The sequence below is a fragment of the Halichoerus grypus genome, chromosome 10 (genome assembly GCF_964656455.1).
Source record: "Halichoerus grypus chromosome 10, mHalGry1.hap1.1, whole genome shotgun sequence".
In the NCBI taxonomy this organism is placed as follows: Eukaryota; Metazoa; Chordata; class Mammalia; order Carnivora; family Phocidae; genus Halichoerus; species Halichoerus grypus.
In genome coordinates, this window is record NC_135721.1 from 34,157,633 (window position 1) to 34,173,148 (window position 15,516).

The 15,516-nt window shown below is 60.7% G+C and overlaps 2 protein-coding genes across 9 annotated transcripts in view; one reads left to right on the top strand and one right to left on the bottom strand.

Annotated features, from left to right (window-relative positions):
* MTA3 (metastasis associated 1 family member 3) overlaps nucleotides 1–461 on the top strand; it is a 231,789-nt gene extending 231,328 nt beyond the window's left edge. For 3 of the 7 annotated variants that reach the window (XM_078056241.1, XM_078056244.1, XM_078056245.1), the window contains one exon: nucleotides 132–458. The gene's annotated coding sequence lies outside the window, so the exon portion shown is untranslated. Of the gene's footprint in view, nucleotides 1–131 lie in introns of all 7 variants that reach the window. The other 4 variants (XM_078056240.1, XM_078056243.1, XM_078056247.1 and 1 more) reach the window with 3 other exon arrangements.
* A 2,383-nt stretch (nucleotides 462–2,844) lies between these two features.
* ARID5A (AT-rich interaction domain 5A) lies at nucleotides 2,845–15,188 on the bottom strand. 2 transcript variants are annotated; one of them, XM_036065124.2, is made up of 7 exons: nucleotides 15,071–15,188; nucleotides 7,933–8,048; nucleotides 6,310–6,430; nucleotides 5,902–5,954; nucleotides 5,292–5,389; nucleotides 4,863–5,022; nucleotides 2,845–4,454 (listed from the first exon to the last, which is right to left on the bottom strand). In XM_036065124.2, the coding sequence occupies exons 1-7, from the start codon at nucleotides 15,072–15,074 to the stop codon at nucleotides 3,216–3,218; spliced, it is 1,791 nt and encodes a 596-aa protein (XP_035921017.1). In that variant the 5' UTR covers nucleotides 15,075–15,188; the 3' UTR covers nucleotides 2,845–3,215. The 2 variants fall into 2 exon arrangements, with proteins under 2 accessions (XP_035921017.1, XP_077912375.1); XM_078056249.1 differs by lacking the exons at nucleotides 6,310–6,430; nucleotides 15,071–15,188.
* Nucleotides 15,189–15,516: the final 328 nt, after the last annotated feature.

A 15,516-nucleotide genomic window follows, 5' to 3' on the forward strand; every position in this document is an offset into this window, starting at 1 on the left:
AGCACCTGTCGAACCCCATCTCTCCCCCTGCTCCCCCTGCTCCAACCCCGTAGGTCTTCTAGTTCCTCAGACACACGTGCCCACTCCCACCCAAGGCCTTTGTCGTCCCGGTCCCTCTGCTCTCCCCCCAGGAGCTGCACGGCTCTCTCTGTCACCTCCTCCAGCCATTGCTCAGATGCCACCTTCTACTGAGACCTCCTGGCCACTCTGTTTAAACTCTGCACCCCAGACATGGATGGTGGTGACGGCAGCCCAACACCGTGAATGCTGTCAATGCCGCTGAATTGTACCCTTAAAAATGGTTCAAATGGTAAATATTATGCTAAGTTATATTTTACCACAAAAACAAACTGTACATTCCACTCCCAGCCCTGTTTTTCTCCCTAGTGCTGCACTCCTCTGTATTTCAGTCATTCTACTCCCCCCGTCGAATGTCAGCAACACGAAGGCAGGGGCTTGGATGTTTTGTCCACTGAGGTGTCCACCTCAACACGTAAAACAGTGCCCAGCACCTGCTAGGAATAGACGCTCAGTGTCTGTCAAATGCCTGACACATGGCCTTCTCCTTGAACTGTCACCAGGCAAAGGGGCGGGGATTGTAGGGATGTCCCTTCCAGAGTCGCCCCACTCACCGCCGCCCTCATTCCGATCTTGGTACACGTGCTGCCAAAGCCCGCCCTTGCCGCCACCCTCAACAGCTTGAATGCCACGGCCCCGCAACCTGGTTTATGCCCCAAACGTAGGTTCTGGCCAGTCCCCAGGGCAGAGTCGGGGACCGTCGGGACCCAGCAGGAAGGCAAAGGGGTGAGTGTGAAAAGCAAGACGACCTGGAGCGCACCTGTCCATTTAGATGGAAGCGGGTGCACGACGCCCTTGCAAGGAGTCGGGCACTCCCGGCAGCCGCGGCTGAAGCTAACTGAGCTCTCAGAGCTGTTTCCTCATTTGTAAATCAGGATGGTACCTTCGCCGGGAATTGTGAGCGGCGAGTGAGGAAAATCACGTAAAGTGGCACACGGGAAACGCAGGGCACAGAAGTGTTCCAAGAAGCATGCCCACATTAAGCTCTGGGGATTTGCTGACGCCCCAGCAAGGGTGGCGGCCTCCTGCCCAAGGACCAGGCTTGGCCGGGGCCGCCGCTCAAGGAAAGGTGTAGTCCCCGGAGCAGCCTCCAGAGGGCACCACCAACACAGCTCCGAACCTTCTGTGCCCAAGTTCTGCCGCCAGGCGCGCACCTCCCACCTCTGTGCCAGAGCGAGGCCGCTGTGGCTTTGCGGATGGAAGGGACCCCAGCGACCCTGCCCCATCTCAGGCGGGACCCTGCACAGAACAAGTAGCCCTCGCCTCCCCCTTCCCCAGGGGGATCTGACCCCATAGCCTGTGGCCCGGCACCCAGGGCTCTTGCAGTGAGGGTGGCAGGAGAATTCAGCCCTCCCACCCCAACTGTCCGCCACTCCAGAAGCCTGCAGAGATGGGCAGCATGTGGGTGTGTGTGGGAACTGGGGGCTCGGGACTGGAGGTCAGGTAGCTACTCGGGCTGCAACCTGGCATTGCCCAGGAGGGAGGTGGGGAATTGGGGGACCCCCCTGCAGAGCCAAGAACGGTGACTGCCACCCTCTGGCTACCCCATCGCTGGCCCCGGCCTGTGCCCCATCTGAGCTCCCCCTCCACAGGCAGCTTCCAGAATCGGAGGCTGGAGGCAAGAGGCGGCTGGATGGGATGCCTTTAGTCTGGGTAGCCCACCCCCTGGTGCTAGATATGTTGTATGTGCCCTGGTCCGGGTTCTGTCCTACTCAGTGGTGGCATTGGGCAAATAGAGCCCATCCCTGGCCTCAGCCTACTCATCCGTTAACTGTGTAGGGCGGGGGGGGGGGGGGGGGCTGTCATCACATAGATTGCCCCTCCCATGGCCTGAGCTCCTAAGTGTCCCAGGAGGCAGGGCAAGTTCCAGCGGGGGAGGTCAAAGGCCACCGCTGACCAATGTGAGGCTGGCGGTTGGGGGCCTGGCCCCACACCTACTACCCCTGCATCCATCAGACTGCCTCAGGCTGTGGCGCCTGGCAGGGAGAACAGGCAGCCTGGGGAGGGGGGGGAAGCCTCGGAAAGGGGTCCCACCTCCCTCCTACTGAGACAGATGGCCCCCCCTGCTCCCCAAACAGAGCCTTAGGAAGGAGGGTGTTAGGCTGCAGGGTTTGAGCCCCCAGAGCAACCGTGGCTGAGAACGCAGATGCCCAGGCCAAGATCCTGGCTGCTTCACTCCCCTTTGCCTCTTGGCGCCTCCCCCGCCAAGAACATCCTGGTCCATCTCTGTGCAGCACGCGAGGGGGAGTGGGATGGGGGCTTTGGGAGGAATCAGCAGCAAGCCCTGTGAGCCCATCACCAAGACAGACCAAGTCAGGTTCCCTGCTCACCCCCTCTGCCCCCAGGGGGGCTGCTACCAGCTGCAGGGCTCATCCTACCGTTCACTGGGGTCCTGTGGCTTTTATCCTCTGGATACTGGAGTCAGAGCCTAACTCTGCTGTCACTTCCTTGCTGGGGGAACAAGGGCAAGTCGCCAGCCCTCTCTGAACGTCAGACCCCCACCTGTATGATGAGGAAGGTAACAGGCAGCTGTGCTGAGACTCTTCTATGAAAGTGGGTAGAAGGCACAGGATAAAGGTCACCACCCGCTGAAGTATCAACAGGAGGCTGAGTTCTGCTTTGGGTCCCGCTCTTCGGTGGGGGCGGGGGCATTTCAGATCTGAGTGGCTGCTCGTAGGTCTCCCTCTTTGGCTCCCCCAGCCATGAGCACGCCCCAGCCTCCCCTGCCCCCGGGAAGGTCCGCACCATGCACACCTCAGGGCCAGGTGGATTCACGTTGGTCTTTTATTGGATTTTCCATGGGCAGCCTGGATACCTCAAGCTGCTACCCAGCGCCTCAGCCCTTCAGCACGTTCCTGGCTTCCACTCTGGGGACCTAGCTGGGGGCTGCCAGCCGGGCACTGTCTTCTCCCGATGCCCCGCAACAACTGGGGCCCCGGGCTTAGGCTGCTTCCTTGAGACAAACCCGGTTTTCCCACGGCCTCCCTCTTTGTGCCAGGCCGCCCAGACAGGGGCGCGTTCCTGCACTGCGCACAGCCAAGCTCTCCTGGGCACTAGGCTCCAGCCCAGACCCCGGGCAGTGCCCCCCCAGCACAGGCCATTTCAGACCCTGCACAGCACAGCACTGGGGCTCGGACCTAAAGCTTGGTGTTGAGGTGGAAGAAGTGGGGTGCTGCGTAGGTGGTGGCAGGTGGCACGTGCCATGCAGATGAGGCTGGGCAAAGTCTGTGGCGAAGGGTGCTGTCGAAGGACGCCGGGGGGAAGTGCATCAGACCCGTGGCCATGGGGGAGGGCGCTGTCGTGGCCAGGAAGTGGGCCGGCAAGGCAGGGATGACCAGGGGGCTGAAGGGGAGCGTGGCCTGGCCCTTTAAGTGGTCCGGGGTGCCGGCAAAGTTCAGCGGGCAACGCAGCATGGTGCCCCTATAGGCCTCGGGGAGGGCAGGCCCCAGCGCTGGGCCCAGCAGGCAGGACACGGCCAAGCCAGACCCCATGGATTTGGCCCCACACTCCTTGGCATCCACCTCCTTAAGAAAGGGAGACACGGCCCGCAGTTTTTTGCCGCCATGGGCCAAGCCCTCTTCTTCCAGGCTGCGCTTCTTGCTCAGGCCTGGGCTGCTAGGGAAGGTAGTGAGGGGAGCAGGGCTCTCGGCAGGGACCTTGGCCATGGGGGACACCCAGCAGGCTTTGGGCTTGGGGTAGGGGCTGCCCCTTCTAGAGCTGCCTTTATGGAATGCAGACGGGCGGTTGGCGTCCCCGCCCCACACCAGCTGGGGCTCCTTCACCGCCAGGCCCTCCTCTTTGCCAGGAGGCCCCAAGAGCACCCCATCTTTAAAACTGGGCAAGAAGTCCCGGGGGTGCTGGCTGACAGGCTTCACCACCTCAGTGGGGTACGCATGGAAACAGCCAGTGAAGATGGGGGTTGGCAGGCGGGGACCCGCTTGAGCCTCCTCCCTGAGGCTGCCACCAGGGGCCTGTAATCCCTCCTGAGGGGTCAGCCGGTGCCTGGAGTTCTCAGCTGGCCTTCCCGGGCTCTGCGGACTTCCCGGCACGAGAACAGCTGGGGATGCCTGGGGGTCCCCATGGGGACTGCCTGCCCCGTGGCGACAGCCCTCCTCCTGGCACTGCAAGGCCTCTGCCTTGCTCACCTGGGCCAGGAGCTTCTTTTTGGCCAGTGGAGACATGATGCCGTGGGCTCCTTTGCAGTAGAAGGTGGCCAGGAGCCGCTTGTAGGCCTCAGGACAGCCTCCGGCACCCACGAAGGGCAGAGAGGGCCCCAGGGCCGGGCCTGGCTGTTCCGGGCCCTCCCGGGGGGGCTCCTGGCTGGGAAGCCGCACCAGGTCAGGGGCGGCGTCGGTTTTCGTCTTTCCAGGCACCATCTAGAAGGAGAAAAGGCCATGCCTCAGTGCTGGCTGTGAGCCGTGTGCCCTGATGGGGGGTGGGGGGGTGGCAGGGAGGACCCCATGGCAGCAGGGGCGCAGAGGCGTACCCAGAGCCTCTGTGAGAAGTTCCCCAAAGGCATCCTGGCCTCTGAACAGACACAGCCTGGCATCAGGACACAGGGCCTGGTGACCAAGGTGCAGACTGGAGTTCAGACCCGACGTGGCCCCTCATTTGAACTTGCGCAACCATTGCCCCTGAGCAGCCCCCTGCCCCCCCCCCCCCCGGCCGATCTGCCCTCAGAGCAGGTTCTGGGTATCCCCGGCAGGGAGCTCTGCATCCATGGCGCGGGCGGGGAGAGGGAGGCCCAGCGTCTGCTGGTGGCCCCAGGCGGGCTCAGGCCTTACCTGGTCCAACCACTTCTCCTCCTTGGCCTTCTTCGGCTTCTCAGGGGCCCCGTCATCCCCCCGGGGCTCCTTGGCCATCTTGTACTGCTTCCTGGGCTTGGACGGGGGCAGCGGCTTGTCGTCCTCCCCCTTCAGATGCCGCACGTATGGGAGCACCAGCCTGAGGAGGAGGCCCGCGTGTCCACCAGGAGGCCGGCCTGGAGGCACGCGCCACGCCTCCCAGCTGTCTGGGCCCACCCGGCCTCCCCGCACCGGGGACACCCCTGCCAGCCCCCGGGGCCCGCAGCCCGGCCGCCTCGCAGAGCTCCGGGCTGGGATGAGCACAGCGCACACCGCTCAGGCAGCTCGTGGTGTGTGCCCACCGCACCCCGCTCCCGGCCCCACTCGGGGCTGAAGGGTCCTGGAGCCGGGGTCTCCGCCCAGCCGTACCTCTCGTAGTGGCGGCGTGTGCACGTGGCCGCACTCGTGCTGCCCGGGCTGCCCCCCAGCTCGTCGTACACGTTCTTCCAGAGGCGGCGGCCCGTCACCTGCAAGGGCACCGCGTGAGGGCACGAGCGGCGCGTGCTCCCCTGGCGGGGGGGGGGGGGCGTCCTGGCAGCTCCAGGCCCCCACTTGACAGGGATGGGGGCAAGGACTGCAGTTTTGCAGCTGCTTCTCCAGCAGCAGGGGGTGGGGGTGAGGTTGGGAGGAAGGGGGGCTCCCCTGGCCGCTAGCCAGGTCTCCCTCCCAGGGGCCGCCGCCTGACTGCTGGCCCCGCAGCTTTCCCGGCACGGGGGCACGGGGCAGACAGAACAGATGGGAAGACAGGAAAACTTGCTTTGAGCAGCAAAGTACCAGTGGGCAAGGCAGGCCTCCCCCCGCACAGCATGCAGGAGAGCTGCGGAAGCGGCAGGACCTGGGACCCCGTCTCTTCCTCCTGTCTGGCTGTGAGGACAGCTCTGTCCCCAGACAAGGCTCTTCCTCCCCGGGTCCCCACATGGCACAGTGTGGATGGGCTGCGGGATGCCACATGCTGAGGACTCAGAGGTCCCCTCCTTACCATCTCATAGGCCCCCAGCTTCTCCACTGCTTTGTAGATTTTCCACAGGTTAACTGGAGAAGAGAGAGGGCAGGGCCCCTGTCAGTCTCTGTGGGAGGAAGGGGCAGCCAGCAGCCCATTCCCATGGACCTGTCAGGCGGGCACGGAACCAGCAAGCGCCCGGACAGGGCCACCGCAATGGATGGCTGGGCCAGGCCCTGAGCACTGGGGGCCCGGTGGCCGGTGAGGACAGAAATCCGGCCCCACCCACTGCAGCCCTGCGCCTGGGGTGGGGGGTCCTTTCTGTGTGCAACCCCTGTCGGCTGGCATCGCCCAGGGCTGCCCAGAGTGGAGGTGCCTGCCCGACACCCTGCCTGGATGGGACCCCCTGCCGGGCTCCCCCTCCCTGCCTGCACCCCAGGGACGCACTCTGCTTGAAGCCGAGATGGGGCACCCTCTCGATGGGCGTGTGTCGCTCCTTCATGAACTTGTAGAGGCTGACCAGGAAGGCCTGCTCCTCCTCCCGCTCCCCGCCTGCCTCGGGGGAGTCCTGGGGAAAGAACAGGAGGCATTGGGGTGAGCCCCCAGTTGGTGGGTGGCTGGGGACAGGCGGAACGGCTGGCTGCTGGGGCGGGAGGGGGGTGCGGCCCCCAGCCCCAGGCTCCCACAGGAAGCAGCAGGCCCCCGGCGCCCAGCTCACAGCTCTGGGCTGGAGTGCCTGTGTCTGGCATCAGAAAGGTACAGCCGTCAGCTGTTAGCGCCCAGGACCCACGGTCAGGGTCCACCGGGGCCCGGCTCCAGCGACGGCCAGCGGAGCAGCCCCGCAGCTTCTCGGGCTCTCTGCAGGCACAGACCGCCTCTCTGCCTTGCTCTAGATTTGCTGTGTCTGCATCTCAGCTCCTCTACCAGACTGTGAGCTCCTGGTGGCGGCCTCAGACTGTGGTCAAAGCCGAAGGAACAAAGTGCCCGGTGTTTTCTGGCACTGCGGGGTCGCGTGTCCCCCGAGTCTTTGCCGTGGTGGGCTGCCTCTCTGAGCCGCCAGTCTGCGTGCTGCATCCAGGGTGGCGAAGCCCCATCCCGGGTTCCTGACACCCCGCTGTCAGATGCACAGGACTTTCGGTTTCTGCTTCCAGGGGGCAATTTCTGCCAAGGCTATTCATTTGGTTGGTGGCTCAGGGCAGAGGGGTATGGTTGGGCTGGGACCCAGGGCTTGGAGAACAGACAGCTCCCAGGTCCTGGATGGGGAGGCCCCAAACACCGGAAGGACGTAAGTCATCGGGGCCAGGAACAATACAGAGAGCCGTGTGTTCCCCAAATATTCGAGTACCATTGCAGTGTTTCTGACCCCTGATAACAAATGGCACACGAACTCACGAGTCACCTAAGAAACCGTAACCTATGGGGGGCCCCCGGCAGCTGGTCTGGTGCAGGCCTCAGAAGGAAGGCACTCTCACGGCCGCTCTTCCCGTGAATCCGCTCTTCCACGCAAGCTGTTAAGAACTGTTAGCATCTGCAGCTACTCTTCTACGTGGATCAGGATTCTTACTCCAGACTGTGCCACCAAAGCAAGCGGCCAAAAGGAGTGGATGTTGAGGCCAGTGCTCCACGTCACCCATGGCACCCATGGCTCCCTCTCAGACTACACTCACCAAAATGGCCTCAGTGGTCTTACTGAGTGACTTTGATATCCACGCTGTGAACTTGGAGGGATGCATGGATGTACGTGTGGCTTATCCTAAAAGAGTGCTTTTATCTGTTTTATTGATCAGGGTTCCAGGCAAATCATTTGCTAAAAGGGTTCTGCTAGGAAAACTAAGTCTGAAACCCCTCCCAGGGGTGACGGGCGGGTCCTCCTGTCCCGGGCTCCCAGCTCCCACACCTCCTGATGCGGGCCCGAAACCACAGGGCTGGGTCCCTCTCCTGGCTCTGCAGGCTGGAGGTAGGGAACACGCCCTCCTGAGAGCTTGGGGAGTCCCCAAGTTCACCTGGGAAGCTGTGCACAGGGGAGGGGGGAGGGCAGGGAGGAGCCTCCCCAGGGGTCGCCCAACTCACCTCCAGATGGACGGGGCTCTGGCTTCTGCTCTGCTCAGCATCGGGTTGGGGGGACACAGATGGGTCTAGGGGATCACCCTCCTCTGACTGTTTCCTTTTCGCTTTGACAGGAGGTGCTGCAAGGAGAGGAGCAAAGGGGAGGGGGATAGGGGAGGGAGGGAGAGAGAGAGCACTGAGATGCAGGCCTGAAGAACAGGCAGTGAGGAGAGGTCCTCCAGGAGAGGTGGTGGGTCCTCCCGTCCTCCATCAGAACCTGCCAGGTGGGAAGCGACTTCTTCCTTCTGCCCCCTGGCTCCTGACTGCACGCAAGCTGGCCCTCCACACGCAAATATGGGCTCACCCTGGTGGCCCACTCTGCCCTCCCTCCTCTCTGCGGGGCTCACCCCCAACCGGGCCCCACGCCTGCTGCTGTTCCTTCCTCTGTTCCAGCCAGCTACCCACGTTGAGGGAGGGAGGGAAACCCTAAACCACCTGGGGTCAAGTCAGAGGAGGGTGAAGGGTGGGGCTATGGTGCTCAGGGAAATCCTGTCTCCAAAACCTGCCCCACACTCAGGCAGAACGTTTTCACAGCACCTCAGCCGAACTGGAAAAGCGGCTGAGGTTCCCGTGTTTGTGAGTCCGAAGGCACCAGGGCAGTGCTTGGATCCTCCAGGAATCATCGAGAAGACTGGAAGCTCCTGGTTATGAAACATCGGATCTTTCCAGGGGCGCCCGCAGAACTCTAACTGCCCCTAATGAGGCCATTTACTCCTCCCACCCGCAAGGGTCTGGTAACCCTTCAGGTCTCACCTGACAAGCCACTTCCTCTGCGCGGCCCTTCTCAGCCCCCAGCCAAGCACAGCACTCCTGCCCACCGCCCCAGTTCAGTGAGGCCTGCCAGCACCCCGCACAGTGGGTGCCAGGTGTCAGGGAGAGGGAGCGAGTCTCCCAACAACCTGCATGGGGCAGGGCTGGATTTTACTGAGGGCAGCCATGAGCTGATGGCTGCAGAAACCCGCAAAAACCCCCGGAACGGGGAACCGGCCTCAGGCGCGCTGACGGACGGGCAGGGCACCTGAGCTCGTGCCCCGGAGCCCACGTCTCAGATCACCCTCTCTTTCCTTCTAACCTGCCTTTCCTTTTTGTTAGCCTAGTGTGAACGGTCCTATTCTCCTGATTTGCTCCAGCTCAGGAAATCCTTCCTGCTGGCACCTGTGAGAGTCCCCTCCTGTCCTAGAGAGAAAAAGCATCTCCATAACAACCATAAACCCAGACCAGCGTGACCCCCGAGGCCAGAGCCTCTGGCCACACGTCCCCTTCAGTAGCTGCTCACCCAAGGGCTTGCGCCGCCTGGTTCCTGCCGGGTGGGGCCCTGGCTCTTCCCCGTATGCGCTCTTATTTAGTCCCAGGAGGGAGCTCATGTTAAAGAGGCAGAAACTGAAGCCAGAGAGGCTTCCTAGGAGACCCAGGCTCAAAACGAGGTCTGTCTGACCACCAGGCCAAGTGGCCGGGCCTGGCCACCACTGTGGCTGCTATTGTTACCACCAGGATTTGCAGAGCTTTGATGGAGAGTCCAAATAAGCCTGGAGGAGAAACCCATGCGAAAGCTTGTCAAAAAGAAAGACACTCGGGCCTTCCTCTCAGGCTGACTTCTGACCAATCAAGACATGGTCAATATCCAGAAATAACTAAGTGTTACCAACTGAATCCCCCACCCCGCCCAGCAGGCTGATGCCTTTCTTCCTGAGTTCTCGGGTGACTCTGTGCCTCAGTCTTCACTTCTGCGAAACGGGAGAGAAAGACCCTTGAGTCCTTTGCTCACTGCCCCCGAATTGGTGAAGTCTCCCGGGTCACTGGCGCACCTGCTTCCATCAGCTCTTCTCCTTGCTGCCCACCCACCCTGTTTTCACACCCTCTCTGCCTTCTTTCCCCCGGTCCAGCTTCAAAGGACTCTCTCCATCCTGAGTCCTCCATGGGGTGTTACGGCGGCGTCTCACTGGAGCCTGCCTGCAAGCTTGCTACGTGCCCCTGCAAGTTGCACCCTTGGCCTCCAAAGAATAAGGTGGTAGGACCAGGGCCCATTAGAATCACCAGGGAGCATTTTAAGGACACTGATGACTGTGTCCCCCACCCCCCGCCCCAGTTTGATTTAAGGTTCTGCAAGGGGCATCAGAGTTTAAAGCTCCCCAGCGGATCTCAAAGGGCAGCCAGTTTGAGAGCCACCGGGCCTGAGGACCTCTGTCCCTTCTGCCTGGTTCCAGAGTCAGTGAGCTCTGCCTGGGCCACACTGAGGGAAACCTCCTGGAGTCGGGTACTCAGATTACCTGGAAAGGAGGTCACCAATCTGAGCTGTTTAACCCCAGACAGGAAAAGGATTCGGGCTCTTGCCTAGAGCCACAAAGGGAAACGCTCTCTTTATCTCTGTGTCCAGCTGAGTCCCCAAATGAACTCAGCCTCCCTCCTCTCCCAACCAGGCTAGCTAGCATGCTCTCTGCCCTGGCAGGGCCTCCTGGGCCCCCTGCTTCCACAGCCTTAGCTGAGGGAGAGCCCCCCTTTTTCCAGGAAGCCCTCTGTCCTGTCCCTGGCTCCCCTAAACCCTCCCTTCCCCAGTCATTTGTAGACCAGGGTTCCAGATAATCTTCATTTGGAAAAGGGTTCTGCTAGGAAAACTAAGTCTGAGACCCCTGCCTGCCAGGCTCCCAGCTCTCCCACCTTCCAATGCAGCCGACACAGGGCTGGGCTGCTCTCCTGGCTCTGCAGGGGAGGGAAGCGGCTTAGGGACCAGCGATCCCAGGCTCCCAGCCACATCCAGCCTGCAAGAGGCAGGAGAGTCCCACTTGCTCGGGAGTGAATGCTGCTGCCAGGAGCCACTGAGTTCCTGTCCTGCTCTGGCCCACAAAGCCTCCCATGCCCTACTGTAATGGGGAGGTGGATCCATTTTGCTTTTTCCATCCAGGAAGCAATAATGATAATAATGGTGATGATTATTTCATTGTTTACTTTGAACACATCTGGAATCTATAAGGTGTGAGATAGGGATTTAATCATATTTCCCCCCAGTGGTGAGGTGGTACCAATAGAGACTGAGTGATTCCCTTCCCCCAATGATTTGAAATGCTACTCTCCCCATAATCTAAAGGCTGATAAGGAATATATTTGAAACTGTTTCTGGACTTTTCCGTTCTGTTTCATTCACTGTGGTAGGCCGGCACTGGTGCACACTGTTTTAACTGTAAAACAGCTTACTATCCAGAGGACAAGTCCCCCATCATTAGTCTTTTTAAATCATTTTTTTCTGAACTTCAGGATAATTTTATCACATTCCCTTAAAAAAAGAAAACAAACCACTGGGGTTTTGGTTGAATTGCATTTAAATTTAGCAATTACTTTGAAGAAAAGTAACACCTTTCTGATACGGCATCTTCCTTTTTCAGGACTGCACATCTCCACAGATTCAGGTCTCCCCTTGCTGTCCTCAGATGTTCCTTCTTAAAGGCCCTGTGTGTTTCCTGTTGAGCTTATTCCTCAGGTTTTGTGCAGCTAGATAATAGTGTGAGAAAGCTTTGGTAACCTACAGTAGGACTTGGTCCACAGCTGCTGAGGTTTCCTCCTGCCGCTGTTAGGGAGAGGGCAGGGGGCTGCTGGTTGGGCCAGGATATAAGCCCCTGAACCCTGGTGACCCAGTGCCTCACTGGGCAGTGAGGAGGGGCGGCAGAGTGCTGGGCAGGGGGAATGCCCAAGGCCCTTCTGGCATTGGGAACCTGATTTCTGTTTAACTCCACGGCTTGTGTTGAAGTCAAGCTTAACACCCAGGTCCGAAAACCACAGCAGTGAACAGGTTGGTTTAAGTCACTAACTCCAAAAGGGGCTGCTCCCCGAATGCTGCTTGTTCTCAAGCCATTCCCTACTTCCCTCTCCGTACCATACACTCCACCACCTCCAATCAGTGCTCCTGGTGGGCCCTGGACTAGGCATTTTTGGACACTGCTTCACAGAATCTAGCCACCCAATGGATACTATGTCCCCCTTTTTACAGATACAACACATAAGGATCCCAGAGGTTTAATAACTCGCCTGAGGTCACGCAGCTTCCTAGTGGCAAAGCTGGGATTCAGAACCAGTGCAATCTGACTGTCCCAAGGCTCTGAACCCTGAGATCTAGGGTTTTTAATGGAAGCAGGGAGTCCCCAAGCTCCTTATCTGCTCAAAGGGTGTGGGCTTGCTTCTTGCCCCGAGTGGGTTTGCCTCTACTGAGAAGCTGAAATCAGATAGGCGTGGGGTAGGAGAAACAGGAAGGGGCTCTGTCTCCAAAGAGGTACATCTTTCACCAAATCAGCCACTGCTTCATTACTGCTTGTTTCCCCATCCATAGGTGGGTGTGCTGGACCCCCATGCATCCGATGTTCTAAGAACAAAGTGAGAAATAAGGCTTCCCACACAAACCACAGCCAAGTGTGTGCGTGTGCACACATCCCCCACAGGGAGATCTGAGGTCTGCCTGTCCTGCTCACTCCCCTCTGTGTCTCACCGTCCAGAGCACTGTGGGGGCAGGGGACAGGTGCTCCATAAACAGCCACAGGGGTGCAGTATGAGCTACTTGCTCTCAGATGCTCCCGGTACAGAGAGGGGCTTGGGCTGTGACTAGTTCAAGGCCACAGAGCCTGTCAGAGACCTAGTGCCAGACTGCACCGCCTATAGGTATCTCCTCGCTCTCTCTCTCCCTCCCTCCCTTTCCCGCTCCCTCCCTCCCCCCTCCTCTCTCGGCCGACCCGCCCCATTCACCCTTGGTGTGATGGGAAGGAAGTAACACTTCCTTTCATGAAAAGTCACCCACTGGGAGCACTGCGTCAATTACGACAATAATGGTAAGGGCAGTCCCAATAACAACCAGCAGAAACGGCCCCACCTCGCCCGAGGTTGTTGGCTTAAGTTTCTCTTAGTTTGAGCCGGAGCTGAAACAAAGACAGCCTTTGAGGCGGCCCGTCCTCTCTGTGGCCCAGGAGCCGGCTGCCTGGCAGAGGAGGCTCGGCGTGGAGCTCTCTCCAGGGGGCAGTTTGGGGAGGGAGGAACTGCAAGGGGCTGTGCTCCAGCCAGCACTGAGGACAGCCGAGCGGGACATGGGACCCCTGAAGGCACAGGGTCCAGCTTCTGCCCCACCCCTGCCTCAGTGTCCCAGCCAGGGCATGGGGGACGCAGGGTTTGAGGCAGTGGGGGCCAAGATGACAGTCTTGAGAGGAATATAGAAAGGGAGGGGTCATGGGGGCTCCAAATGTAAGACTACCATCTCATAACTCCACTGGGATGCCTGTCCCCCTTTTGCCAGCTCTGGTATGTCCTAAAAGACCCTATTCCGGACTAGGCTGACTCCCCACTGTCCTGTCTCTCCAAGTCTGGGAGGTATTGGTAACAGTAACAGTTCCACCTATGGATGGTTTCCTATGTCCCCATGAACTATATTCCAGGTTCCCATTCCACCGTGGCTTGTCCAAGACATGGCCCAAGAGCAGAGACACAGCCAGGATGGGAGGAAGGCTGCTAACTGCTGCCTGGGGCACGCCATGGCCTACTGCTTTTCCACCGCCCACCCCCACACCCAGAGACCCCGAGGGCCTACCAGGGAGTGTGGGCAGTACTTGGCCAGTTTACCACCAGGTAACAGGAAAGCAAGAGGGAGGGGAGAGGTGTTGGAGGCCTGCCTCTCCCTCACTGCCAGACCTCACTCTGAGCCTCAGTTTCTCTGACTGGATATCAAAGAAAGAGGGCCTGATCCTCTGAGGTCCTTCCTACCTCTGCCACTCCGAGTTCTAGCCCCGGGCGGGTGCCCAGGATTCTGGTGGAGTCTGGAACTCCACTCTCTGGGGCCAGACTCTCTAGACACCATCTCCCACCCCTCTGTTGCCGCGGCGGGCATGTAGGCGCAGAGACGCCGACACCCCCAACAGTGGTCCTCCGGAGGGGGCGGGAAGCACCTGTTAGCCTCCCCTTGGCCCCGCAGACTCCTCCCGGCCGGCAAACCACCCTGCAAACAAAGGGCCGCTGGGCCCGGCCAGCGCAGTGCCCCCGGACCTGCACCCTGAGCCCTCGCGGTCCGGCGCTTGGAAAGCCCCGCCACCCTCCCACCCACGTCGGCGGGGCTGGGGGACCTGAATCCCGCCTGAGGGCGCCCCCCCGGGACACTCTGCGGAGGGACCGAGATGCGGCCACTCCGCAGCTCCGGCCGGCCGAGCGCGAAGCCAAACATCTCTCCTCGCACACTCGCTGCCTGAGCTTCAACTCTCACCCCCCATCACTCCCGGGGCCGCCACCCTGTCCCTTCTGGAGACCCGAGGAAAGAGAAGAAAAACATAAGAAAGAAGACGACAGCAAAGAGGGAAGCTACCTCTTTCCTGCCAGGGGGCAGAAGAGGATGGACAGGAGACAAGAATAAGAGAGAACGGAGAGGAAAAGAGAAAAGGGAAGAGAAAAGAGAAAGAGAAAGGGTAGGGGATGGGAAGCCGGTAACCGCCGAAGGATCAGAACACCCCTCTGCTGAAAGAGGAACAGTTGATTCTTCAAAGTGCGTTGAGCAAGTTCTTCAAAACCCGCGCAGAGTCACTTTCAGGAAACGTCGGCCGCAGTGGAAAGCGCCCCGCGCGCGCCCAGGGACCCCGGTGCCTCTTCTCGGCGGCGCCGGCGAGTTCTGAGAACCCCGGGGATGGGGCGGGGCGGGGGGGCAAATGGGGGCGGGGAGGCAGAGAAACTGCTGCGGACAGCCTGTCACAACAAATTAGCTGAGACCAGCTCGAGATTGAAACCACAGCAGGAAGTGGGATGACAGAACCGTATAGGACTTGGTAAATTTCAGCCAAAAGACGACAAAAAGAGTTTCGAGATAAACGTCCGGGAAGCCCCTGGCCGCCAGAACTTTTTGTCTCTCCTTTTTTTCGAAGCGTGTGCGCCGACACCCAGCCTCACCCCTCCCGCACAGGGCGAAGGGCGCTGGCGCCCCAGGCCGGGCTAGGTCGCCGGCGCCTTCGCCCCGGAGTCCACCCCCGGCCCCGCTCCGCCCCTCCTAGCGGCCCCGACAGCCACGAGGGCCCGGAGGGGATCTGGCAGGGCAACCTCGCCCCCTCTGCGGGGCCCCCAGCCCCGTCCCGGGACAGGTCACGGAGCCGCTTACCCATGGCCCGGCGAGGTCCCTCGGCGCCCGCCCGAGGCCCTCCGCACGCCCGGCTCTCCGACCCCGCGCTCTCCGCGCAACTGGCCCGAGGCGCCGCAAGCCTGCCGCCTCCCCGCCGTCCCGCCCCGCCCCGCCCGGGCACCGCCCCCGCCCCGCTCTGGGCTCCGGTTGGTGGGCCCAATTCTTCCGCGCGGGGGCGGAGGCCGCCCCCTGAGCCCGGGGGCCTCTGGGAGTTGTAGTGAGCTTTCCGTCTCCCCGGGCTCTGAGACCCAGGTACCTGAAGTAGGCTCTTCGCCTAGAGGGGCTGAGGCAGGACACCCAGGAATCACTGCTGCCTGTGCCTCAAGACTAGTTCCAAAACTAGTCTTGGAAAATTCCTCCTTGCTCGTCAGTAGGGCACTGGGCAGAGTGGGGTGAGCAAAGTGCTTCTGACTTTGACTTGAACT